The 27,436-nt window shown below is 37.9% G+C and overlaps 1 protein-coding gene across 1 annotated transcript in view; it reads right to left on the bottom strand.

The window, feature by feature from the left end:
* NEB (nebulin) overlaps nucleotides 1-27,436 on the bottom strand; it is a 103,120-nt gene that overhangs the window by 24,882 nt on the left and 50,802 nt on the right. Inside the window, exons 71-116 of the mRNA XM_030453844.1 lie at nucleotides 27,154-27,258; nucleotides 26,750-27,061; nucleotides 26,339-26,443; nucleotides 26,008-26,106; nucleotides 25,326-25,427; nucleotides 25,115-25,222; nucleotides 24,007-24,318; nucleotides 23,771-23,875; nucleotides 23,582-23,686; nucleotides 22,907-23,011; nucleotides 22,088-22,195; nucleotides 21,869-21,982; nucleotides 20,953-21,150; nucleotides 20,183-20,287; nucleotides 19,530-19,634; nucleotides 19,338-19,442; nucleotides 18,856-18,963; nucleotides 18,053-18,166; nucleotides 17,569-17,766; nucleotides 17,185-17,289; nucleotides 16,674-16,778; nucleotides 16,201-16,308; nucleotides 15,819-15,926; nucleotides 15,115-15,222; nucleotides 14,381-14,485; nucleotides 14,174-14,278; nucleotides 13,868-13,966; nucleotides 13,535-13,645; nucleotides 13,260-13,364; nucleotides 12,666-12,770; nucleotides 12,133-12,237; nucleotides 11,038-11,142; nucleotides 10,636-10,740; nucleotides 10,086-10,190; nucleotides 9,451-9,555; nucleotides 7,957-8,061; nucleotides 5,925-6,029; nucleotides 5,639-5,746; nucleotides 4,650-4,754; nucleotides 3,895-3,999; nucleotides 3,666-3,770; nucleotides 3,038-3,142; nucleotides 2,782-2,892; nucleotides 2,190-2,300; nucleotides 1,637-1,738; nucleotides 1,404-1,502 (exon numbers count right to left, since the gene is read on the bottom strand). Coding sequence (XP_030309704.1) covers nucleotides 1,404-1,502; nucleotides 1,637-1,738; nucleotides 2,190-2,300; nucleotides 2,782-2,892; nucleotides 3,038-3,142; nucleotides 3,666-3,770; nucleotides 3,895-3,999; nucleotides 4,650-4,754; nucleotides 5,639-5,746; nucleotides 5,925-6,029; nucleotides 7,957-8,061; nucleotides 9,451-9,555; nucleotides 10,086-10,190; nucleotides 10,636-10,740; nucleotides 11,038-11,142; nucleotides 12,133-12,237; nucleotides 12,666-12,770; nucleotides 13,260-13,364; nucleotides 13,535-13,645; nucleotides 13,868-13,966; nucleotides 14,174-14,278; nucleotides 14,381-14,485; nucleotides 15,115-15,222; nucleotides 15,819-15,926; nucleotides 16,201-16,308; nucleotides 16,674-16,778; nucleotides 17,185-17,289; nucleotides 17,569-17,766; nucleotides 18,053-18,166; nucleotides 18,856-18,963; nucleotides 19,338-19,442; nucleotides 19,530-19,634; nucleotides 20,183-20,287; nucleotides 20,953-21,150; nucleotides 21,869-21,982; nucleotides 22,088-22,195; nucleotides 22,907-23,011; nucleotides 23,582-23,686; nucleotides 23,771-23,875; nucleotides 24,007-24,318; nucleotides 25,115-25,222; nucleotides 25,326-25,427; nucleotides 26,008-26,106; nucleotides 26,339-26,443; nucleotides 26,750-27,061; nucleotides 27,154-27,258 — 5,463 coding nt within the window. The remainder of the gene's footprint in view (nucleotides 1-1,403; nucleotides 1,503-1,636; nucleotides 1,739-2,189; nucleotides 2,301-2,781; nucleotides 2,893-3,037; nucleotides 3,143-3,665; nucleotides 3,771-3,894; nucleotides 4,000-4,649; nucleotides 4,755-5,638; nucleotides 5,747-5,924; nucleotides 6,030-7,956; nucleotides 8,062-9,450; nucleotides 9,556-10,085; nucleotides 10,191-10,635; nucleotides 10,741-11,037; nucleotides 11,143-12,132; nucleotides 12,238-12,665; nucleotides 12,771-13,259; nucleotides 13,365-13,534; nucleotides 13,646-13,867; nucleotides 13,967-14,173; nucleotides 14,279-14,380; nucleotides 14,486-15,114; nucleotides 15,223-15,818; nucleotides 15,927-16,200; nucleotides 16,309-16,673; nucleotides 16,779-17,184; nucleotides 17,290-17,568; nucleotides 17,767-18,052; nucleotides 18,167-18,855; nucleotides 18,964-19,337; nucleotides 19,443-19,529; nucleotides 19,635-20,182; nucleotides 20,288-20,952; nucleotides 21,151-21,868; nucleotides 21,983-22,087; nucleotides 22,196-22,906; nucleotides 23,012-23,581; nucleotides 23,687-23,770; nucleotides 23,876-24,006; nucleotides 24,319-25,114; nucleotides 25,223-25,325; nucleotides 25,428-26,007; nucleotides 26,107-26,338; nucleotides 26,444-26,749; nucleotides 27,062-27,153; nucleotides 27,259-27,436) is intronic.

The following is a 27,436-nucleotide window of genomic DNA, read 5'->3' as shown; positions in this document are numbered from 1 at the left end:
ACATTCAAACATGCAACAGTTACATGCAGCAGACACAGCTAGACATGGAAAAACCAGAATTCTCCTTTTTTCCATTTGGAAATACATGTGTAAAACTGAAATGGCTCAAGTCTGCCTGCTGCCATCTCAAAAATTGCTCTGTTTTCCTATTTTCCAAGGAGCTTGAGCTGGCAAGGAGTACAAGAAGCTATGGACCCTCAAATGCTTTCAGGGTAAATCTCTCAGCTGCTCTGGGGCTGGTTCAGTCCAACATGATGCTTCTGTTGTGCCAGTCCAGCACAATGTAAACAAGATAGTTGAACTGAACTTTAATTTTAAGATTAAATAGAAGTTTGAAGCTTGAATAGTAGAAATTAAGTCCCACTGTGAATGTTATGCATATGGTGTGGCTGTTCACTGAAAATTACCAGCAGCAGTGCTCAAGTTTATACACACATATTGCCATTTTGGGCAGCAAGGAAAACCAGCTCAAGTTTATATGTCTGTTTTTAGAGGCTTTTTGGGTGAAAAAGGTGTGTTTTCACACTGCAGGAGTGCCTCAGAAACTTCCATTAAATCACTGGAAGTTTCAAAACCATTATGAAGGACTTCATAACATTTCAAGCTTTGTGTGGTGTTTCTGGAATAGACAAATCCCCCAGCCACAGCTTTCCCATCTTCCCAAAAAAAGAAGTTCTTGTCTAACTGAGCAGTCTCACAAATCTTGCCACATTCAGCACCTTTGGCACAAAATGATCCAATGCAGCTGGGGCATCCTGAACCCTTCAACAGCTTGGAGTTGTGAGATGAAAGGCAAGCAAGAGACAGGTTGATGGAAATGGCATTCTCAGATGTGGCACTTAAAATTCTCTTACATGACTACTGAGCATATTAGCTTTCTTAAAGGTTCTCATCCATGGGGTGTCATAAGATGCAGCTCCATGGCCCCTCATTCGGCGTTTCAGGTATTCTGCCTATAATGCACAGCAAGAGAGCAAGGTCAGAAGTGCAAACAGCTACAGGATCAAAACATGAAGTGGAGAGAAAGAACCAAGTTGAACTGAGGTCCTGGTGGAAAAAAAAATCATCAGGGAATATTGCAATGTTGCTTCTTCTAAAGCAAATACCTGGAAAAGCTAAAGAAAGAGCACGTGGCTAATACTTCAGCCTTAGATTTGAAAAGAATGTGTCAGGGCATCATTTTCAGGAGGTTTCATACCACCACTGCTGATGTTCAGTAAGTCAGCAGCAAAATTCATTTAAGAAAGAAACACCTTGTGCACTGGGATTTAATTTTAACACATTCCCTTTAAAGCATTCCTTTTCCCCAAATCTACCAACAATTTCAGTTCTAATGTTGGTATTACTCTAGGAGTTAAATCATGTTTGATTTCTGTCACTGCTTCAGAACTGTTTATCATTACCTGGCTGGTTAGCTTGGACACCTCCTTTGCCAGTTCAATATCTGGACGTCCCAGCATGGACACCCCAACTCCAGCTTCTCCACGCTTTTTATATTCAATCTAATAAAGAAAAAAACATGTAGAGATTGGACAGGTTAGTAGTGATGTCATTCACTGCTAAGCATTTACTGACAACGTTCTTAATAGTAAAATTACTGCTAAAGAATTATACAGAGGACTTAAAAGCCACTTACATTGCTAATTAACTTGGCAGCCTGAGTTGCTTTCTTAATATCTGGTCGATCTGCTATGGGTGTGTAGTGGAGCTTTGACTTGGCAGCTTTCTTGTATTCAATCTAATCCATGATAATAGACAGAGGAAAGAAAATTACTGAGCTTTGTTCATGACAATAAAAGGACACAGCAATTTTACTGGGAAAGTGCATGGTTTGGGTTTTTAAAAATAATTTTATAGTGAATGGATTTGAGCAATCTGTTTCTGTCTAGAAATGAAGAAATAAGCATCTGCAAGTCTGTATTTGAAGGGATGAAAAATATTAAATGTGGCTTGCAGTAGATTACTTTAAATCCTGCCATGTGGTTAAGTAGGAATACAATTTCCAATGAAATTCTTTATTTTACAGCAATATTACATTAGTAAGCATTTTCACCTTTAACTTTCAGAATTAAACCTGAACATGGAGGCTGGGAAGAAATGCAGAAGTGTGAGAACTTCTGGTTTTGCCAGCTGACTTTGAGTTAATTTACACAAGCTATTTAATTAATGAAAAAAGAAGAGGAACTTACTGAGCTCTGGTTTTTAGCAACTTCCATGGCATGTTTCACGTCAGGAGGCTCCAGCATGATAGAGTAGTCAGACTTGCCTTTCTCCTTCACAAACTTCTTTTTATAGTTTGTCTGTTAAGAGTAAAAAGGGCCACGTGTAATTATACTAATTTCAAATGGAGGTAAATGCTGCTGAAAGCTGGAAATAAGTTTTCTGTGACTATCAAGAGAGGTAAAATGCTGTTGTCTCAGTCTCAAAATGGTGTTTGCCAAAAACTGCACTTTGGACCACAAAAGCTTTTTATCTGGAGATAGTGATTTGTGTTTAAGCTATGTTCTATGAAAAAGAAAAAAGGAAAGAAAAAAACCCAAAACCAAAATCTGAATGAAGGGCACCCAGTAGCACTTTAGCCTGGAGTATTTCAACAGATTCCCAATAAAATCTGCTTAGTTCTTAGGTAAAGTCTCACTGTGGTAGGAATTAATCTTCTCTGACTCCTTGGGTATTTTATATTCAGACCCTGGATGTGTTACACGTTCCATGCAGCAGTCTGATCAGCTGTAGCAGTGGGTAAGAAACTGAGCATAAATTGTTCTCCCCCTGGTTCCTCACCTCACTGACATTCTTGGTCACCTCTTTCACATGAGCAGTGTCTCGTGTCTCTGGCAGGGTTGTGTAGGACCCATATGGGAGCTGCTTCTTGCTCTGCTCTTTGTATTTGTTCTGAAAGCACAGAATAAAAATAGGTGAAAAAATAATAATAATGCAAGTGTGTGTGTGTGTGTGTGTGTGTGTGTGTGTGTCCCTGCATGCACCCTGCATGAAAAGGATTTACTTCACATGAACAAATCTCTCCCCAGTGCTTTACCTCAGACACCAGGGAGCTGACAGTCTTAGCCAGGAGGATCTGAGGTGTATCTGGAACAGCAAGGCAGGTTCCACGAGCTTTGTTGTGCTTCTCTTTGTATTTTACCTAGCAGGAAGAAAACATCATTTTAAGCAACACAGCTTTACCTGCTGGTCAGTGCAGAAGCCTGCAGAAAACCCCATATCTTTATGTTTTCCAGGAGAAATTAATTCCAGTCTATAAATTCCTATAGCTCACACTTGAGATTTTATTAAATATTAATATACTGCTAGTAATTAGTACAGATACTTTTTGTTATGCACCAGTTATATCTGCACCTTGTTTTGTTTTGGTTTTAATTCAGATAATTTAATTACCATACCAGGAATGCAGAGATATTGCAAAGGTCTGAGGTGTTCAGGTAATGCTAACTTTGAATATTTAATTAATCCATTAATTAGGCCAATGACATTTACAAGAGCAAAATTATTCAGATTTTGCCAGTTTATTAATGAAATAAACAAGTCAAATCAACTAATGAAGTGAAATAAAAAACTTACTCAGCTTCATTCTTAATCCAATCATATTTCCAATAAAACAGATTTTTTAAGTTCCAGTAGCACAAAAAAATGAGCTTTCAGGTACTTACATCACTTGCCAAGATAGCATTATTTAAGGCCAAAACTGTGTTTTTATCATCTGTGACAGAGAGTTTGCATCCCTTTAGGAATTCTCGGTCCAGCTTGTACTCATACTGTGGGAAGACAAAAAAAAAAAAAGATAAGAGTCTCAAACCTTCTCCATCTATTTTTCCTTTTTAATTATGATTCTGAGAGATGTGGGGAAAGGGAATCCTCAGTTTGTTCAGATGTTCTTACATCACTCTGTTGCAGAGAGGACTTGGCTGCTTGAACAAAGTCAGGCCTGTCAGCAATCCAGTGCCAGTGAGCCTTGGCTGCTTCATATTTCTTCTTGTAGTCCAGCTGGTGAGGGGAAAACACCAAGAACAATCAGAATTTCATTGTCAGTTGTGTACTTTACACATGACATTCATACAGATACAGATTTTATACAGATATTCTCTTTGGGTCTGTATTAATTAAAGAGAGGAGAGGAAAGAAAGTCACTACATCAGTCCAGGGTTTTCCTGGGGATCACCTACAGTCTATTTAGGACTCTATTTACTCCAGTTTTCCTACTGCTAGGTGGGGAAGGGAATAGGAATGACTGAAAAAATGTCCTGACTATGAAGAAGGGGAGTGCTTTTATTTCCTTGCCTACTGAAGGGGCACCAACAACAGAAAACACAGCAGAGCTTCCCCTGAAACACTTTGTCTACAAGAACATCACAGAAACTTTGTTAGGAAAACAGGGGGGAATAGAAGAGCAGTAAATTCGTGACACACCAGGACCTCAGGTACTACTTGCAAGAGCACTTTAGTATGAAATAAATCAACATGTATTTTATACATAAATTAAAATGTAATTTATACATATATAAAGCATAAGGATAAGAAGAAATATCCAAGCCCAACAAAATTCAATGGAACTGAAAATGAATTCTCATGGTCTTCATTGTCAGTCCCAAGCAATATCTGTAATAAAATCAAACACTTCAGGAAACTAGACTCACATTGCTGTTTAACTTGTAAGCATGTCTTGGGGTCTTAATGTGAACTGAATCTGCTACGACGTTGCAGTGAGATTTATTCCTCTCGTACATCTCTTTGTATTTCAGCTAAAGAAAGACAAACATTAAAAATGTCACAAGAATAATATCATCAGCAAGAGAGGCATCACAAGATGAAAAACATATTAAAATTGCTCCTGTGAAAGCTTTAAGGAAGAAACTTGGTGTCAGCCTTCTGTCAGAAAGAAGGTTCCTCTTCTGCAGCAGTTCTTCTGAAGGAAGAAACGTAACAGGTGCCAATCACCATGAAGCACCTGAACAGTAATTCTGCTGTTTCCAGTTGTCTGAACCTAACAGAAGTGCCTTTAAAGAAATGTGTCTTCTGATAAGCACATTTGATGCTTTCTGAAAATTGTTTTCTAGAATCTGAACTTCAGCACTCGGTTTGGAAACAAAAAAAAAAGTTTTTCCATTCATAGATCATTTTTGAACATCCTTGTCTCTTAATGATCCATGTTAGTAGGTGGATGATATGGTTATTTTTCCTCCTAGATTTACTCATTCTATAGATTATCCATGTAGCATCTGAATGACTTTCACACTACTTGTTTTTATAGTGTGCTAATGAGTATGGTATATACATTTCAGTGTGAGTTTATGTATATATATATATAGTGTGCGTGTATATTTATATAGAGAGACTATACATTGAGAGAGACTATACATTGAGACCATACATTGTATTCTGTCACATCAGAATACAAAGGTCAGAAAGCAAGCCCAAGATAGGAGGAAAAATTAGGACCAGGTTTCCCAAAGTTTGATTTCATTCTCTCCACTTCATCATTTTTTCTCTCGTTTCTTTTTACCCTTCCACTGCCCCATAATCAAAACACATTATTTATAATCAAAACAAATTATTTTAGATGAGGATGTTTACCTTAGAAATTGAGAATATCTTTCTGATCCCCAGAGAAGGAGGGTTTACTTACATCACTGATTCTGTCCTTGACCTTGCGCGCATGCAGGAACATGGGGGTGTCATGGATGGTGGTGTAGCCTCTGGGCTTTGCTTTGTTATATTCCAACTTGTAAATGATCTGAAGAGAAAAACCATAGAAAAATCATATTATTTCTTGACATTACTGGTGTTAATTGAAAAAAAAAATAATCAAGATGAACACATTGGGAATGGCCTACTGGAAATGCCATATTCCTAATTATCTTGGTGCAAAGGTCAGGATTCAGAGGTTTGTTTGGGGGGCTGAGCACACTTACATCACTGATCTGTTTGTTGACTTTTGTAGTCCTTAAGTATTCTGGAGTATCCACAACTGTTGTATACTTCCCTTTCTTCTTCTCATAGTCCTTTTTATACTCAATCTGGTGATTGGAAAAAGTGCACGGTAATGACACACACCATGATAAAACATCTTCAGGAGATGTGTTTATAATCACACGTTACATTCACACATCAAACTGCAAAAGCCTTTCCCCCAAGGCAATGAAAGCTGAACATGCACAGTGAGCTCAACTTTGCAGCCTCCTCCTTTGCCTAGAGGCTGCCCTCCTCTTTGATTAATTTTATGTTTATTTCACTGAGTGTAAAAGCTTCATTTCTATCCTAAATCTCCAAGACTGAGCTACAGCTGCAATCCTGAGAGATCAGGGACTTGAAACTCATAACTGGACAGTATTTCATTTCTATATATCATCAAATGAAGACAAATGTTAAACATCCTACACAGCAGAAGAGAAAAACATCCACTGTGTATACCAGGGTGCCAGTCCATTCCAAGGGCTTCCACGGCACAATTTGTATCTCAATTATCTGCTTCTTAAAGGTGATCTTGCCCTACTCAGGACTCTAAACCTGAATGGGAGTTCACTGGAGACAGCCTGAGGGCAGGTGAAAGAGGTAGGAACACATTCTGAAAAAATAAAATTCCATGCTCTAATCTTGCATCAGAAAAGAAACCCATGCTTTTGAAACAGGGCTACAAAGAATAAAATATAGAAAACTAAATACTAAATGCAAACAACAACTCACAACATGAAGTCAACTCAAGTGAACATGCAGGCCAGATAGAATACTATTTTTTAAATTCAAACATACTCAAACTTACCCAGGAGGAGTTTTTAATGAGATAACAGAAATCCATGGATAAATTGAACAAGAATGTCTAGTAAAGGCTTCAGTGCCTTACTAACTACTGAGGAATTGTATTAACTGTGCTAATAGCTACAAAGAAAATCATGTTTCTCCCTCTCATGTAATTGTTTTCTACTGGTGCATTTCTATTTATAATTTAAATCGATTTTAAATTTAAATTTTAATTTAAATTTAAATGTTATGTGCTGGTTTCACCTGCCCCATTCAGGACTAACTTTTACCATTGAAAAGAATAAGGTTGCTGATAGCAGCTGTGATTTCAGTGCAGAAATAAATACTTATCAATTATTTAATAAGCCACACTTTCATCCAGCAGGTATAACCAAAATACAGGTGCTAGAATCCAGATTTAAACAAAGGTAAAATATGGGAAATTAAATCATTAGAAATGTAAATTTATTAGGCTCCTTCTTCTGCAGGAACAGATGATTCATACCCACATTCTACCTTTTGATTCTGATTCAAACTGGCAGAAGGAGAGAGGGGTTGTTTTGTTTTGTTTTTAATAAACTGTATTATGTGACTTCATGAGGACTACTTTGCTTGCCTTGCTGAAAGGCAGTAGGTAGAGAAAGAAGTTGATGAAAACACCATTTCCTGCACCATGGACCTGCAGCATTTGAAAGCACTTAGAAGTCGGCATCGACTGCTCTGTGTCCAGGCACAAACTGACTCCATCCTCAGGCAAAATGTTCCAATCTAGTTGTCAAATTGCTTCATCAGATTCTTGCTGAATTAAGGGACTTTTGTTGTGAGATGTCAGTCCAAGAAATGGTGGCAGAAGGAGAATTTGGTTTGGAAAATATCAGCTAATTTAATATTTTAAATGTATGGGGAAATTGTGCTTTATGTAAGTATGTGAAATATCATATATCAGTATATATAACAATTATTTATAATGAAAGGAGAAAATGATGGGGTGATCAGCCTGAGCTGAGTGAATTCCAAGTTACAGTCAATACCATTTCAAGCTTTTTGTTTTCAAATATATTTTACCACAGCCAGCATGAAGCACATTGTCCAAACTGGAGTCTGATATCTGCAGAAATTCAGAGACCTCCCAAGCATCACGTATTAGAAGCCCAAGCAGCTAACTGTGCACTCAGTGTCTCCTACAGCAGCAGTTCTTCATATTACCTGGCTCCTCAAGTGTGTGTTGTAGAGTGCTGTCAGCATATCTAGCCTCAGAATTTCATTACATCCTTGTTGCTGGAGCATCTTGGCAAGGGATGTATATGATCTCTGTCCATGCAAATGGCAACGAAGCACAAAAGAGACTCATGAACACCAGAAACAACACCACAGCTCTAGATCCCAGACACTTGGAGAGTGGAGAGATTTAGGCAAGGTACTCTATGTATCATTCAAATTGTGCATACAGCTTCACATCTACAGAACCAAGAATTAAAAGATTTGCATACTGTCCCCTTAAGGGAATTGGGAAAAGATTTACTGGGAGAGAAGAGTGAATTCTAGATTAAGATGAGGGCACTCAAAAGCCAAATATGTCCCTGTTGCTTGAGTAATGGGTGAAAATATAACGTTTGTGAAGGTCACGAGGAGAGGTAATAAAAACACCAAATGCATGATAGAACATGCATTTTTTTAGAACCTCACCAGCGACTTCAAGAGGCACCAGATGCCAAGTGATGCACAAGACATGAACGTACATACAGTAGAGATTGGCTCACTCAAAAAGGAGTCGTTCTTTTTGGGTGGCAAAATCACTGATCACCTGAACTAAAACATCACAGCATCCTAGGTGAAACCTGTGATACTGCTAGCTATAGACAGTATGTATATATATATATATATTTATACATATACATACACACAGAGAAAGGATCTGTGTGTGAGCCAGGCACTTTGTAGCAGCTCCTGCAGTGCTCCCACAGTACCTGGCTGCTCAGTGTAGTTGCCCACTTGGCCAGGAGGTTCTTAGGATCATCCACAATAACGCTGTACCTATCTTTCAGCTTCTCATAGGCAGCTTTATATGATTTCTGCTCAGAATGGCATAATGCAGTGTAACAGATAAAGAGAGTGAGGACACAAAGAGATCATTGTTCTAACCACTGAAACCCCTTCACAAGGACTATTTCAAGGCTGGGGTTGAAATTCATATCCGAAGGAGAAAAGAAGAATTAAAAATACACAAAAACAAATACAGTATTTCCAAGGAGTATTTGCACTTCTAAATTTCCACTGGGAGGCCTGATCTACAGTTAAGGATTCCTATATCCTATCATTGTCACTCCATGAAAAACAACTGCAGAAACAGCTCTGTGTGGAGCTAGATCCTTGGTTTGAGCAGAAAGAGAACACAAGGAGATTAAAGGGAAAAAACATAAAGTTATATTGCCATCAGATATTTTGTAAGCAAAATCTATAATCCTTCATCACAAAAAAAAATAATCACTTAGATAACAGAAGGCATTTAGGCAAGTTATTTTAATGTATAGAACCCCATGATGCTAAAGTTTTATTCATTTAGGTTACTCATAAAGGCACCTTTATGCCTGAATGTATTTGGATTTATTTACAACTTCATAATGTCAAATTCAGCTTGGTATTAACATATATGAACTTACTACTGCAGTGTGAGACCCTATAGCAACCTGTGACACTTACCCCATCCGCCAGCTGGGTAGCATACTTGAAGTGCACATTACTCAGAGAGTCAGCTATGTACTTAAACTGGTGCTTGGTCTTCTCAAATTGTTCCTTGTACTTAGACTGGAGAAAACACATGAGAAAAAGACAACAAAAAATGCAAAAAAACATTCCAATATTAATTCAAAGAAGGGTAAGGCATGGAAACAGCATTTTAGAAACAATCTGCAGCAAAACCATGGTAGCTTTATTGCATTTGTTCAATAAAATAAAAATTGTTGTGAGTGTAGTGGTTTGAGGGATGGAATTATCACATCAGAAAAACAACAGAAATTTCAGATTTTCATGGTTTTAAATTTAGATGTAGAATCACTAGAAAATTACTATGGAGCTGATAGCTCTGCAAGGAGCAGAGGGGATAAGTTTTCCCCCTTATCCTCTGTTTTCTATTATAATTAAGAACTGTAATTTTAAGTGTTAATATATTAATTTCTACCATGAGTTATTCATATCAATGTCTAGGTCAGAATTGGATTCTTCTGGGGAAAAAAAAGATCATGTAAAATATAAGGAAACAAACAAACACTTAGCAACAATACAAGAAAACAAACAAACAGAAAATACTTAGCAAGGATTCAGACTGTTTTCCTTACCTCACTGTAGAGCACTTTATTCTGTTCTGCCAGAACAAAAGTTGGGGTATCCCATGCATAGCAGCCAATGCCTTTCAGCCATGATAAATCCTCCTTGTATTTAATCTATGGGAAAGAAGTAAAAGGATTCAGTTTTAAGTGGCACCAAGCTGATCAGTGTTGAAATGGCACCCCAACAAGGCACATCCACCATCATCCCATTAAAAAATAAGCTACAGTTACTCATACTTTTCTGACATACCCAATCTATCGTTGCCTACTGGAGTTCTGTGTCAATGAAAAAAGATTTATTCTTGTCCAATTAAGGGTTATAATTAAAGTTTATTATAGGGTTAACAAACAAAGCTAAGCAAATGAAACCCAAATTAATGAAGGCCATTCTGTTGATTTCAAAAGACTGATCTGATGTTTCATTTTACATACCTGCCAGGCAAAAGTGTAAATAAAGCACTTTAAAAATGAGCTTTCTCAGGAAGTAAGGCCTGTTTTTCCTTTTAAAAAACTACTTTTATCTTTCAGCCTCTCACATCTAGGAACTATTTGGACTCACATCACTGATAGCATCTGTGACCAAGCGGTGATGGAAATGCTCCGGACGGTCTGGGATGGAACTCCAGATTCCTAACTGGCTCTTATAATTTTCCTTATATTTCACCTGAAAAGGATATTGAAGAAGGAAAGCACTTTGAGAAAAGAATGCTCTAGACCATGCAGCTTCAAGTCATTCCTTTTCCTGAAGCATTCAAACTAAATGATTTTTAACTTGCAGATATATAACATCAAAGGCAATTCAATGTGTAATGTTCCTGAGAAGGGAAGAAGTTAAAATTAATAGTGCTGATCACATTTTTCTAATGATTTGTCACACTTAAGTGGAATAAAAGCATAAATGGCATATTCTAGGTTATTAAAAGACAAGCATTAAGTAGGAATGAAAATGCTGTATACATACACTGCTAATGTCATCAGTGACCTTCCGGTGGTAGACAATGTCCAAAGCATCTTTCACTGTGAGGTATTTGCCCTTGGTATTCTCAAAGGTTTCTTTGTAGCGTAACTGTTAAAAAAAGTAACATTTAAAAGATGGTAATTATCTGTCAGGAATTGCTTTAGTTAAATTTCCTGCCTCTTAATGACATAGAAGGCTCTGGGTACTCTGTGGTACTCCTGTGGTATCACAGGACTGCTCTCTAGGACAGTGGAAGTGCCACTTTTGGCATAAAACTCCCTCTTTATCCCTTCCTCCATGTCCTGGTCTAGAAGAAAGCAGAAAGATCACTGCAGTTTTTGGAGACAGACTTTCTGAGAGGAGAAATTCAGCTGTGCATAAGAGCTGGGATGCTACTTTGCAGCCTTTCAAGTACCATTCTTAGGGGAACAGTAAGATTAATACCAGAACAAAACACCAGCCCAGCACATACCCTTCCAGGATATAATGTGCAACCTGAAATTTATAGCAAGGATCTCATGAGTGAACAGAGTACACCTGGCCATTGCCTTAAATCACAAATCACTATCCCACACTTGGAGGAAAAACTCCATTTCAGCCTATTAACCTTACCTGCAGCAGCTCAGGTAATTTTTCTCACTCATGTACCTCTAAATTTAAAAATGAGCACAATTGCAGTGACATGCAGGTTGAATTCTAACACAAAACTGAGATGAAAATGGCTGATGAAAGGCATTCTGATCTGGGTTTGACATCAATCATTTCATCCCTGTTCTGTGCTCTTTGAAGATTTTGTGTGTAAGCAAATTACCTCAAATCTGTTTTTCCTTTGTTATGAGGCCACACTTCAGTGCAATGGGAAATAAACCCCCAATTATCTCAGATGAAAAAAGAATTACAGTGGCATCAAGTAAAACCTTAATGATCTCCACAATATCAAATGTAAATGGGGTGACCCAGTTTATTACCCACTCTGAGATATTCTGTGCTTTGCACACTTGGTCCCCTTTGATCCTTTTTCTGTTCTTTTCATAAAGCAACCAAAAAAAAAAAAAAAAAAAAAAAAAGCAGCAGTGACAGTGTTCATGGACTACATACATCACTGGCATTCAGGTAGGCTCTCTTGGCTCTGATCAAGACTGGAGTGTCAGGGACTGGTGTGTATTTGTGCTTCATCTTCTCATACTGGGTTTTATACTTTTTCTAAGAGAGAGAGAGGAAAAGGGAAAAGTTATATCTTTAATCTTGGAAGCATTTGTTAATCTGGTATGATGTTAATGGCCAGGGATGCTGCACTGAGTGCACCAAGGCATTCCAGCAAAGAACTTCTATCAAAATTTGGGGACCAAACTCAGCTGTTCAGTCCTTCCTAGGTCTTCCTGGCCTTGCAGCCAGTGTATCTCAGATTCTGCAAGCACCTAGAGACAGGTACCTTATAAAATACTAACATTTATTTTTAAAGTGTATGTTTTTATCACAATTTATAAGGGAAGAGTGAACTTAGGCATAAGAGACAGAAAACTACATGGAGGGTGAACAGATTTGAGCCCTGGAACTACCACTAAAATGAGAAATAAAGTTTCTAAACAGTTGGCATAGTGGTACCAAGGAAAAAAACCCCAAAATCTTACCTCACTGACCAGGTCCTTTACAGTCTTAGCATGTGTAAAGGCTTGAGTGTGTTGATCAGCATGATGATGGGGTCTCTCCTTTGTGGCAAGTTCCACATACAAATACTGCAGCAAGAAGAGAAGAATTAAAAAAACCCCAAAACATTACAACAAAGACATAAACAAAACCCAAAACATAACAACCAGCAAAAACCCACCATCATTTTAAGTAAGTTTATTTAATCTCTCTGAAAAATGTCTGTAGCTTCACAATGTACACATAACCACACGATTTATCCCAGGGAAAGTTATGCACCCTTTTGCCTTCCATGCTATGCCTATCAGTGCTCTTGATATTCAAGTATCACAAATGCTCACAGTGCTCACAAACCAGGAAATCAAATCATTGTGACATTAATGACCTCTCTGCCCTACATTCAGATCTTGCTTTAGGTGAAATCATCCACAGGATTTTTTTATAAGAAACAGTCATTCAAAACATCCCCTCTAGGAATTCTACATTGCTTTGAAATGGCTAGGAAAGCTTTTGATGAACTTTAGGAGCATATTAAGAAGGATGCCTTGATGCTATTTTAATGGGTATAATTTCTTTACCTGGCTCTGGATTTTCTGTCCTTCCTTGGCTCTTAAGAAATCAGGTGTATCGAGGATGGAAGTGTATTTTGTCTTCAGCTCATTGCCTGTAGCTCTGTAAACAAGCTGGAAAAAGATAGGTCCATGAATTATTTCTTGTGTTACCTATGTCCATGACAGCTGAACAATCACAACTTTTCAATGATAAAATTTCCTCGATTTCAGAAAAAAAAATGTGATATGGTCTGAGCTTAATTATAGCTAACAAAGACATGCAAAAATAATACAAAACTTACTTCACTCAAGTGGGTGTTTAGTTCCTGAACAGCTCTGTATCCAGGAGTATCCAGCACCACAGTGTATTTAGGCCACATCTTCTTTGCATTACCAGTGTATATATAATTAGACTGGAAAAAGAAAAGCACTTTTACTTAGGAAACTTTGATCATTCTCAATAGTAAAGAAAATTTTACAGTGTATCCTAACCTTTGAAACAACTAACTAGCTGTGTGGCAAGAAAGCCTGAAGTCTGAAGTCTTTATGTATTTTCATGCACCAGCAGAAGTACAGAGTTTGGGTGTAACTAAAGCAGTTGTTGTTACAGAGGGTTCTCAGAAGGAAAACCTTACCCAGAGCTTACGCAGCTGTCGGGCACGGACCATGTCAGGAGTATCATAGAGGAAGCAACCCAAGCCCCTCAGCCACATCAGGTCCTCTTTGTATTTATTCTATGAGGAAATAAGGAAAAGAAAAAAATACAAACAATACAAAAATACAAAAAGTTAACTTTGGTGATGGAGCCATTAATGAGTCCCTAAACACAGTGACAATGCATTTGTCTGCTACAGAGCAGGATGCAGACAAGAGAAGCCCAGCTGCACTTCCAGGCTCAGTGCTGTTTCCAGACACCAGGGGTGTCACCAGGAGCTCCTTACATCACTTGTGATTTCCCCAACGTAGCGGCAGTGCAGCACCTCGGGAGTGAACGGCAAGGAAATCAAGTGTCCCTGCATCTTAAAGAAATCTGACTTGTAGATCAGCTGAAAGACAGAGAGAAAAAAAACCCAAACATTTCACATGCCTGCTCATGGTGAATATCCTCAATCTCTTCTGCTTTGTTTTTACCTTAAGAGGACACCTACATCACTGACAGTTTCCTGATTCGCTCGGACCTGACGGATTTCTGGTGTGTCTGAAGTGGTGTGGATCTTGTCCTTGTACTTGTGGTATGTTGCCCGGTACAATCTCTGCATCAAAGGAGGAAGAATTCTGCATGTTAAAATCTTCAAATGGCAAGCAGTTTGGCAGAGTGCAAGTGCTTCTCTTTTAAGGGCATAACCAGCAGAGAAAAGGGAGCAAACACACCAACTTGTGACCAGACAAAAATGTTTCACAGTTGTTTCTGACAGCAGCACCTCTGTTATATGAAGAATCTGAGACTCTAATACTACAAACATGCAAATATATATTTAATTTTTGTCTTGTTTAAAGCCAATGATTAAAGGAGTGAATATACATATATAAAACTTAAAACTATGAAGGCCTGATGTCATAGAGATACAATAATTTCTATTTAACTTTAATCAAATAGCAGCAGATCCCTGAACAGAATTAAGCCAAAACTGATTTTATATTATAGTAAAATCTTTAAAGGGTTACAGAAGTTAGAGATATCAAGAACCTTAAAAAGCCATACAGCTCAACCCCAAGCCTGGATCTAAAGATCCCCCGCCACTCTTGATGGGTATTGGTTTAAACTGCTCTTAAAAACCTCAAAGAGCAGGGATCCTACCACCTCTACAGCCAATGTAATCTCATGATTCATATTCTGGGCACTACAAATACAACTGAAAACAAATCCATATATTTACTGTACCTCATTAACGACTTGATTCACTTTCTTCACGTTTTCAAACCCAACATCTTTAGGTCCCAGGGTGTAGCCTTTAGCTTTCATGTGTTCATAGGCTTCTTTATATTTCAGCTATAAAATGGAAAAACAATTTCAGAAGCTAAATTTTATTGTGATTCTACTTACACTGCAGTTCTGGCAGTAATACATGCAATTTATAGAGATCTTTAGAGATAAAGAAATGAGACATAGCTACATCAGAGCTATGTACATAGCTACTACACATTGCTACATATGCTACACATCAACATTATTTTTACATTTATCATGTGGCCTAAGATTCTATTTCTCTTGCAGCTAATAAGGTATTCTCCTCTGCCTGAAGAAATTTATATTTAGATATTTTTTTAAGATATTTTATCAGACTTGCTTCTGAAAACTAGAGGGCCTGGACACGTTCCTATGCAAAGTGCTCTAGGTGGCCCTGCTCTGGCAGGGGGGGTTGGACTAGATGATCTTTCGAGGTCCCTTCCAACCCCAAGGATTCTATGATTCTATGATTCTCCTGGCTCAGGCATAGACATGGATCTACCTCACTCTTGTTGCTTTCTGACAGGCAACCTTGTCTGTGAGGAACACTTGTCTCAAGCAGTTGTGGGTTCATACAGGATGGATGCTAAATATTCCCTTGCAAATCATGCTGGAGCAGGACTTAGAACCTCACTTACATCACTGCCAATGTACTGGGCTTGTTTAGCATTCTGAAAGCCAGGGGTGTCTGTGGGAAGGCTGTATCCAGTAGGCAGAGCATTCAAACCAGCCCAGCGATACAAATTCTGCAAGAGAAGAGAGAGAGTTTGTGACAGCTGTCTGTGATTTGGGGCAACATTCATTAGCTGCACTGGAAATCTCTTCACCACCACTGTCAACAGAATTCCCAGATATCTGCTTCATAGCACACACTTGTAGCTGAAATGAAGGCAGTTTCCCACTGTCATTTCAAAGCAGTGAAATCTAGCATTACCTGAGAAGCTGAAGACAGGCACTCATTTTGACAGAATCTGCTTTTTGAGCATCAGAAACTCTGCAGACTCCAGATTTTATACTTACTTCACTCTGTATCTTGTTTGCATTGTATGCCCGCTCCAGGTCTATTGTTTTATCAGTAGGAATTGCTTTGCCTCTGATATTCTGCATATATTCACCACGATAGATAATCTGGAAAATAAAAGAAAAAAAAAAGAAAAAGTAAGCAGAGTCATAATTGTGATGTTCTCTCACAGGATGGGTTGTTTGCACACAGGGATTTCTCCTAAAAACCTGGATGAAAATTTTTGTGGATTCAGGCCAATGGTTTTAGTAATAGTGCTATAAAAATAGATGTTATAGTGTAATAGTGTTATTAAGTGTTATATTAAGACATATCATATCTTAATAAAGACATAGGCATTAAGTTGTAGATAACCAGCAATAATTAAATTAGTAAAAAGACACTATTAGCAAAAATCTTAACAGTTATGTCTGGAACTTGTGAGGTAAAGGTACATGGAATTTTGTGGCTGAAAGGTGACACAAACACTTACTTCACTGGAATTCAAGCCACTGAGGACACTCTGGACATAGACAGGAGTATCGATGACCACACTGAATTTTTCCTTCATTTTTTCTGCCTCAGATTTGTACTTGATCTGCAGAGTGACAGTCAAGAGCTCTAATCAGTAAGGTTAGACACTGTCAAGTGAACTTATTAAAGAATTATATTCACTATTTATTAATGAACTATTCTATTGGATAATTGGCATTTAAACAGGAAGCATATTAAGATAATGGCTGAATAAATGAATGTGGTATCTTATTAGGTAAGTGCAGCTGATAAACTTTATCAAGAAATATGACAAAATGCTGTAACCTGATGACAGCTACTTCTAGAGCAGTAGTTTCAATAACCATACACAGTTATTGAATGAATACTTAGTAAAGAATATTATATTTCATGAATTATACCTGGAGGAGAACAAAGCTACTCAATCTTTTTAATACAATGGAGTGGGAAAAAAACCCAAACTAAGGAGCAAAAGCAGTGTATCCACTCACATCACTACGAAGATCATAGGCATGTTTGGCACGGAGGATTTCAGGAGTGTCCCACACAAAGCAGCCAATGCCCTTCAGCCAGTTCAGATCATCCTTGTACACCACCTAAGGTAGCAGAGCAAAGAAGCAACCTGTAAGACTTCCACTAGGATCTAATCCCTTATTGCTAAGTCAGTCTGGAACACAACTGCCAAGTGCTGGTTGTTGCCCAGAGTGACAAAACCACAGTACAGGTGATGTTTAGCAGCACAGAACACAACAGATTCAAGGGGCAGCTTCGGGGTGCTCCACCTAAGTTAATGCTAAATCATTTCCTCTAACAGAGCATAAATGCAAGAATCTTTTTGGAAAAGTGAGCCACGGGCATGTGGTTTGTGAACTTACATCACTGAGCTGATCAGTCACTTTCCTGACGTGGGCATTGATCTGCAGGTCAGGCAGACAGATCCACTCGTGGAGCCGTGTCCGGTAATCGACTTCACTGATTTTCTTCTGTGCATCCTTAGCAGAGACAATGTCTACCATGTCTGGAGTGGTGTGGACTTTGGTTTTGGTCTTTTCATAGGCTTCCTTGTACAGGCGCTGCAGAGGCAAAGCAGTGCATGAAGAAAGCTTGCAGTACTCTGCAGTATTTTGCAGACAAATGCTCTGAAGCATTAACTGCTGATAAATATGAAATTATGAAATATGAAATATGTTTAAAAGACATCTGTAGGTGTCTTGGGGAATTCAGCAGAGAGGCACCACTGCCAAAGACTTGTGGAAATGTGATAGCTGAGTGAAGGCATGTGAGTTCATTGAGTAGCCTCTCTTGAGGTATGGTTTTATCAGGAAAAAACACCAGGAAACAACGTGATGAAATACTTACATCAATACTGAGCTTCCCAACTCTAAGGCACCTGGCTGTATTGGGATCATCCTCAACACTCTTGGGTAGTGTGTAGAGGGCTTTAAACTTGTCATATTCTTCTCGGTATTTTACCTAAGCAGAGGCAAAGAAAAGCAACAAGTAAGTCATTCCAGTGAGACAACTGCACTTTTTGGGACACAATTCACTAAATAAAGTATTTGTTCGAATTCAAGAAGCAGACAAAGCCTTTGAAGCACAATCTTGTTTCTCTCTTTTATTTTAAATGGCAAAGAAAATATCATAACTGTCACGCTGTGAAAATAACAACAGCTGACTAGAAGACTGGAGATAAATAGATGTAGATTAATCAGTTTGTTTATTGTTCCAGATCTTTCATTTAAAGATGTCCATGAAGAGAGTGATGTCTCACAAGCCTGAGTTCAGTAAAGCATTAGATTGTGTTCTTACAGAAGAACACAAGTAAACCCAGCAGAGCATAATTTAAAGATATTTTGTTTTTCTGACCTGAGTGCTTATGCAATTTTGATTAAAACAAATACCTAACCAGACACTTCCAAGAAACAGCTTCTATTACTGTAAATCATGGCACTTTTTTCCATTAAAAGACCCAGCAAAGGACTATCTGTCATCCAAATTATTATCTCAGAAAGCTGGTTCTCTAAAGATACATCTTTTATCTAAATTAAAGTACAAGATAATTTAACCCCCCTATTTTATTACTAAAGTATGTGCAAGGCATGAATGATTTCACTGCCAGAATTGATGATCTGGTTGAAAAAGAAAGTATTTTATACACTTACAGTGCTGGCATTGTGCTTCAGTTCCTTGGCACGTGCCAGGGGTACAGCATCAGAGGGCAGTATGTAGCCTGTAGCTTTCACTTTTTCCCAGGCCTCTTTGTAGAGATTCTGTGGGGAAAAAAACTTTGAGAATGGAAAAATTCTTCTCCTGGGTAATAACCAATAGAAACCAAAATCTGTTCTTATTTATCTGATAATTATTACTTAATATCAAGACATATCAAACATAACACCTGACAAAAATGCTTTCTAATTATTCCTGGCCATTCTCATACAAGCTCCTATTTTTTTTTTTTTCAGGTGCATTTTTCTTCAGGAAATACATTTATTAGTGCATATATTTTGATAAGACTGGAACTACAGTTAGAAAATATGCCTTCTGTCTGAAATATGGCATCTTCCAACAGAGTGAATGAACAAAATAAACCAAGCCTCCCATACAGTAGCACTTCAAGAGAAAAAAACTGCATAGAAATACTTGCATTGCTAACGAGATGTTTCAAGTTGTGAACTCTTTCCGACTCCACTGTTTCAGTCACAGTTGTATACTTGTCCTTTGTTTTGTTGTAATCTTCCTTGTATTTCACCTGTAAGATGGCAGACAGATAAATCAACTGCTTTCAAACCTCAGGAGCAGCAGGAAAAGCCTGAGGATAGAAGTGGGTGAGACTCACATCACTGGCATTTAGAGCACTCTGCACTGCAGTCACATAGCCGGGTGTGTCAGTAACCACACTGAAGTTCTGGAAATTCTCTTTTCCTGCAGCTGTATATTTGATCTAAGAAATAAAATATACAAGAAAAACATTAATGCTGATAATGACCTGGAAATTCCCCATCAGCTTCCTTTAAGATTGGTTCTGGACAACTGAAGCCCAGGGTTATTTTCCAGTTAAGACTAACTTGAAAAGTGACAAGAAATAAAACAGAAATGTTTACAATATAGCCAGTATGAACTAAGGAATAAATAAAAGTGTACAGCTCTGTATAGAATAAGAGTACACTCAGCAAGGCAAGAGACTATTATCCCAACATAGAAGTCTCAAGGAGCTATCTTGTGCAAAGTGTTATCTTCTCATTGATAAAAACCACAGCCTTGCTGTCCTTCCATTTTCCTGTTTTCTGTCCCTTCAGTAACAGGAGTGATTATGTGTCAATAGAAAAAAAACTAGAAGAGAGTATATTATAATAGTTTGAACAATATATATCTGATGTAATAAGAATTACTTAATTTAGCTCTGGATTCAGACAGACATCAGTCCCAATGAATTGCAAATGGAAGGAAAAATCTTGTAAATATTTACTTCTTTGAGGAAAATGTGCTTACTTGGCTCTGGAGGTTGTAGGAGTTTTTAGCCTGCAGGATTTGAGGAGTATCCCAGACATAACATCCAATTCCCTTCAGCCAGTTTAAGTCATCTTTATAAACCACCTACATGGAAGAAAACAGGCTATTAAGTTAGGAAGAAATTTGTCTTCTGCTTGAAGAAATCAATATGTTCTCCATATTCAGTATCTTCCACTTCTGCAAACTGAGAACAAAAGGTTACCACTGAATCTGAACCAGACTCAACCAGTAATACCAATCTATTTGGAAGTTCAAATGTGAGCACAAAGAAGACCAACCCATCCCACAGTTTAACTGAATGATTTTTACCCACAGGATTCACAAGGGAAAACTAAACCAAATAATACAGCACAGCAATAGGCTAGACAAGTAACACATCATCAGTTTTTATCAGTAAGGTTGGATGGTCCAGGTCAAGATGCCACTGAGTATGAGTCCAAGTCTCCAGTCAGAGAGAGATTAAGTGTTGGTAGCAGTGACCTTTGGGGGAGGTTTCATAAATGTTCATTTTTTTTCCAGTTTACCAATGGCTAATGAATAATCAGACCACTAAAATGTCCCAAATATAAACATAAAAATGTCATTTTTAAATACTATGCTACTAAACAATCTAGGATCATGGTTATTTATTTCATATTTGAATAGTATGGAAGATATTTGAAAGTATTTTATACTTAAATACCTTGAAAATAATTGCATGGAAGGCTACAAAACTGTCAAAATGTCAAACAAATAAATGAAACACATACATCACTCAAAATTTCCTGAGCTTTTTTGGCTAGGATAACATCATTTTCTTCAGGTGAACAACTCCACTGATGGAAGTAAGATCGGTATTCAAGGTCACTGAGGATGTTCTGGCACTTCTTGGCTAGCACATGATTCATCATGTCAGTTGGAATATGGACATTTGTTTTGGTGTCTTCATAATTTTTTCTGTATTCCAACTAAAAAGGAAAGATTGATTAAAAGGTGAAAAGAGAAAATATAATTATAACTCTAATAGGCTACAGGTAATAGCAGAATCTGAGCCTTGCTTTCTGGATTTTGTAGCTAAACTCCCATGGGATTCAACAGAATGACATCTTAACTCCACCATTAGTCACCAGTTACTCTGATGAGGTTCTAGAAGGACAAAAATGACCTTCTTCACTTGCAGATATTACAGCTGGTGAGACAAGACTCCCAGATTAAAAAGCCATAAAATACAAATATGTTTTTGTTCTGTCCAAATGAAGGCAGACTGCTGGAATGAGACCAGCTTTATGCCCTGCATGGCATGCTCTGTGTGCAGTGGTGATACTAACAAAACACAACTGTGCATTGACTTTTCCAGTTCTTAAATTCCTATTTCTAGTCAAAAGTAACACTTTTTCCTTTGTGAAGCAAAAGAATCCCAAGTCATGTAGTATTCCTGTCTGCTCAGATCCTTAAACTGAAATAGAAGAGGTTTTTTCCCTAGTAGCTAAACAAATCCCTTCTTCATCTCCTAAATAATTTTGAGGTCAATTATTCAACCCACATACAAAATAACCATTCAGGAATCACAAACATGGTGAAAATACTTCTATTGATGCTATCAAGCACTGCATTATTTCTATCTTAATATGTCACAGTAGAACAGAGAAGCTGAAAATACTCCAGGGAAACGAATCCCCTCCTTACCGCGCTCCTCATTTTCTGGCATGCCAGGGAATGAATGACACTGGGGAAATCACCAATCTCCTTCCCAGCCAGGTAATGGCCTTTCAGCTTCTCATAGATTTCCTTGTATTTAAGCTGAAAAATATTAATGTGGAGATTTTAAGGTTCATTTTAACAACATAAAAAGGGGAAAAAACAAAAAAAAACAACAAGGAGAAAGGATGGAAAATTGAGACTAACCTCACTGTTGATTTGGCTGGCGTGCTTTGCTCTGACAAGTGGAACATATTTCTCATCCAAAGAGTATCCAGTGGGCTTGCTAATTTCCCAAGCATTTTTATAAAGTTTCTAGGCAAACAAAAAATACACAAGTTTTGATTAAAAAACCTCAAAACAACATTGTACCTTCCAAGAAACCTGACTCTGCCATCTCACATGGAATACAACTGCTTGTCATGTGCTTGCTATGGACTCACTTAACTGTGCAGAATAGAACTGACTGTGAGAACTTTAATAGATCCAGGTTCAAAACTGTGAAAAACGTCCAAGAAATGTTCATTATAAGGCCATTAACTGTGGCAGTGGCACTTCTCTATTGCATCATGCTTTGTTAAATGTTAAATATATTTACCTCCAGACTAAATGATGAAGCACTCACTTGTATGAATGAGTAGTCACATTTTCAAAAAATTGAGATTTGCCATTAAAATTAGTGAGGCTACTCAAAAGGAACTGCTTAATAATGCAACTCATCTATGATTTTCCTGTAATTTTATCAGTAGTCTAGGAAAATATTATTGGGTGGAATTATGAAGTGTTCTGTCACATGAACTCTACTACTACTGTTATTACTACTTCCAACAGCACACAGCAATGCTTTTCTCCTTATCCCAATGATCCTAACTGGGAAAAACTGAAGAACAAAGAGATTAAATAACTTCCCCAGTGCCACTGGTAGACTAGAGACAGAAACAGAGCAGTTTTCTGAAGTGAACTCCACATTCTGGTGCTTTCAAAATAACTGAATTAAAGCTTAGCTAGATACTGAACAAATCTTACATCACTGTACAGCAAGGACATGTCTCTGGCATGGTTCATCACAGGAGTATCATCAGACCCAATATATTGGCCTTTCTCCTGGTTAAAGGTTTCTTTGTATTTTATCTACAAAAGAAAACAAAGACAACGTTAATTCCACAGGAGAAATAAATTAACCTAACTAAAAAGTAGGGTTATTAAAAGAAGGCATTTATTTTCTGTTTTATATCTTCAGTAATGCTGTGTAGTACCTTCCAGCCACCACAGTACACAGGCAAATATCATCAGCATGTCAACACCACAAAAACCACAGAGTATTCTAGTGCAATTAAACACACTGATCAGCAAATACAGGTTAATATCAATCCCAGGAATCCCACTGGCACTATACAACCATTGCTCACCAAGAGCAGGACTCAGCTTTAAACTGCTATAAGTGAAATCTATATAAACTCTAAGTGAGGGACATGCTATATTCTTCAACAGAAAAACATAAGATTATTTTGGATAGCAATATTATATTCCTCATTTTTATCACTTCTTTCTAAAGTTATTTACCCCAGTCTGTTATTAATGAAGCATGCATATGGACACAAACATACACAAGGATGAGAATGGATAGTTTAGTAAAAACAATTAAGTAATCTACTAAATCTATAGTAATACAACAGGTTCTAGTTTAAAAGAAGAGCATACATCACTCTGATTGACAGAATTCATCTTTGCCAGAACAATTTCAAGAGTGTCAGTCACACTGGTATACTTGGAAAAGTTTTCAAGGGCTTCTTTTGTATATGTTTTCTGCAAAGAGATAAAACATGTTCTTAAGCACTGTACATCAGAAAGGACAGCTAATAGTGTAAGCACTAATGTATTTTCTCTTACCTTACTTATCAGTTGTTGTGCATTCTTAACTTTCTTGTGTTCCACTGAATCCAGAGGAATCCACCCAATGCCACGAAGCCATTCCAAATCAGCTTTATAAACATTCTAAATCATAAAAGATAATAAAAAAGAAATTATTTAATGCAGGAGGGCATTTTTTTTAAGTCTTAACATAACATGGACAATATATTTAGACCAAGCTAAGTGGGAATTATTATGAATGTGGTATCACTTACATCACTCTGTAGATCATAGGCCTTCCTTGCCTGGATGCAGTCGTTCTGGTCGGGGTGACAGGTCCACTCATGCCGGTACTGGCGGTAATCGATGTCACTGACCAAGTTCTGACATTGCTTGGCTGCTACAACAGCCATGGCATCTGCAGGGATGTGGACTTTGGACTTGGTTTTGTTATAGTCTGATTTGTACAGTCTGTCATTCTGGATCTCTCCTGCATGCTCAAACCACACCAGTTTTGGATCATCTCTCATACTGGGAACTCCGACGTAGTGACCTCTTTGTTTGACGTATTCAGCTTTGTATTTAAGCTGTTGGAAAAGGGGAGAAATGTGTGAAATGCTCTGGTTTTGACCTGTGGACAGCTATGGTTTTGTCAGCACAAAGAACAGGTGAGACAGGGAGCTGTCAACTTAGATTTTCAGCATATGAGCAGATAAAAAATATGCCACAAACAGTAAAACAACATTATACAGTCCTTCCACTTTGAAACTCATTAATTTCTAGGTTAATATGCTACCATTTTTCAGTAAACAGTATTTTCAACACAAGAGGAAAGCCTTGCTAGAACAGGTTTGCTAATAAGTGCATTCAGCCCCAGTTTTGTAACAACTTTTCCTAACAAATTATCTGAGACTGTCTGAAGAGTGCCTGGTTGAGGTATTTATATCACTGTCTTTTCGTAAAACATATATTCAAACTAGGAGCCAGGTAATAATCTCAGCACCATTTGCAAATCTTTAAAATCTAATGTGCATACAATTTTACAATTTTTAAAGGAAGAAGCCTCCATAACATGCCAAAAAGTGAAATCAGAGCTACATCTTATAATGTAAATTCAATTGTTTGTCATCTATAAAGTAAGTCCAACTTAGTGGATTTGGAAGGACTGTTTCTGGAGAAAGTGAAGGTGAAAAGGGGAATCTGACAGCTGATACCTATAAAACCCATAAAAACAAAGATAGAGGACAGCAGACTTTAGGGGTCATGAAAACTCTACTAGATGTTAGTCCTATGAGAAACTTTCTATGTCTGTTATTTAATTTCTCAAGGTACAATAATTCCACTCTTTCAAGCATTTGCTCTCTTAAAGAGACAAATTCTTACCTCACTTTGGACATCAGTTGAGTGCTTGGCATGAGAAAACTGCACAGTGTCAGCTGGTAGGATGTAACCAGTGGCTTTTTCTTTCTCCCAATTTTCTTTGTATAAATTCTGTGGAAAATAAAAGTGAGAAGGAATTCAACATATATTAAAGTATAAGGATAACAAATCTTTCCTTTAGAATGGTCTTAAGAAGGCTGGAGAGGTCATGTACCTGATTAAGAATCCTGGCTGCCTCTCTGGCCATATCCAGCTGTGGTGTATCTGTCAGAGTATAATTGGACTTGGCCTCATTCCAGGCTTGGTGGTATTTAATCTAGAACAGAGAAAGAAATCACTGCCTTGCAGCACCCTCACAAAACTGGGAAGATATAACACCAAGACCCACATTTGGGCATGAAATCATGTATAAAATCTGAATTTTCAAGGCTATTAGACATGGCACATTAAATCTACATCCAAATGGGTATGTATGTACATCCCTACAGGGATGTACAGCCAATAGCAAGAGGAGTTTGAGCCAGGACAATTATTTTGAAGCTTTTTAAGAACAAATCTCTTTCTGTAGCATGATCTCTATGTGAATGCAGCATTCTAACATCTCCCAGCCACAGACATCTACACTGAGTCATGTTCCCAGGCACATCCATTTTCATATTTCTAGGAGCCATCTTATTCTGCTTGAGGAGCTTCTTCCCTCATCAGTGACGGAGTTGAGCTAGTGAAGTCCTCTTCATCTTTATGTCATACATGCACAGGATTCCCAGAGACTGATTAAGAACTCTTTTGGGTTTGGCTTTTTTTTTTTTTTTAAGACAAAATAAATATCATTTAGTACTTTAGTATGTAAGCATATAGACCAAATCAACAGCCTGGAAACATGCTAACCAACTTACATCACTAAGAATTTCACCACTGTTCTTTGCTGTGACGTAGTCAACTCTGTCTGCCACTGCAGTGAAGGGGAGGGTTTCAGCTTTTGTGCGGTATTTTCTCTACAGAAGAGAAAAGATGAGCAGTCAGACCAAACAAGAATATTTTCCAGCTAACACAGCACTTCTGAATACATGAACAAGACAAGAAAACTTACATGGAAAGAAAAGCTCTCACAATGAATACTCTGGAAATGCTCTAGTTGTATTTTTTTTTTTAATTGATTTATTTAGCCATTAAAAATACTTTTACAAATACCACTAGGAAATATTAGTATTGGAAAACATCTTTTACCTCACTCAGGACATCTCCAGCATATTTGACATGGTTGATCCCAAGTGAATCATTTGGCAGCCACCCGATTCCCCGGAGCCATTCCAAATCAGATTTGTAAACAGCCTGGGAAAACAAAATTGGGGTCCATGCTGTCAGCTACTGTTCTCTGTACAATCCACCAAGGTTCATAAAGAATGGCACTTATTTCTACTGGTTAAAAGGAGTGCAGCAATTCCATCATGAGCACTACATCTGAATATATCACACTTCAAACTTGGCAGCATGTAGCAGTGGAATGTATTTTGCATTCCTAATAAACAGCAAGGCAACCCAGTGAAGGCAGCAGAAGATTCCCACTGCTTAGAGCTGAAGCAGGCTAAGAAGAGACAATATAGTAATAAGTTAATGTAAACTTTGTTGTTAACTTACATCACTGAGAAGTTCATAGGCTTTCCTAGCATGTATAACATCACTCTGATCTGGAAGGCAGATCCACTGGTGCAAGTAGTGGCGGTAATCAACATCACTGACCAAAGCCTGACCCTGTTTAGCTGACAGGATAGAGAGCATGTCTACTGGCAGGTGGCACTGTGTCTTCCATTTGGCAAAGTGTTTCTTGTATTCCAGTTCACTCTGAACTTTGCCTACGCTGAGGGCAAAGTCTATTTTCACATCTGCTTTTGCATTTGGAACTCCGACATAATGTCCTTTCTGCTTCTCGTGATCCAGTTTGTACTTGTACTGAGGAAAGAGCAAAAATGGCCATTACTAACAGTTATCACAAAACACCTCTTGAGGCATGTGAAGAGCTAGATGCTTCTTTTGGCACTTACATCACTAGCAATTTCCCTAGAAGCTTTGGCTGCCTTGATTGGGATTGCGTCTGCTCGCAAATCATAACTCAGCTTCAGGTCATCCCAAGCTTCTTTGTACTTTTTCTGAAAAGACAGCAACACATCACATGAATGCTAAATACTCTGGCATTTGTGACTGAAGAAACACACAGTTTACTGCCATTTGTTTGTTGAAATACTCTGAGCATTTGTTGTGCATTCCTCCTGCTCCTAGCCATAAATGTAAATCTTAATGCCTTTCAAACCTGGGCAGTACCTGCAG

This window comes from Calypte anna, chromosome 7 (genome assembly GCF_003957555.1).
Source record: "Calypte anna isolate BGI_N300 chromosome 7, bCalAnn1_v1.p, whole genome shotgun sequence".
Taxonomy (NCBI): Eukaryota; Metazoa; Chordata; class Aves; order Apodiformes; family Trochilidae; genus Calypte; species Calypte anna.
Note: the sequence above shows the minus strand (reverse complement) of the source record. Positions and strands in the feature narration are given on the sequence as shown.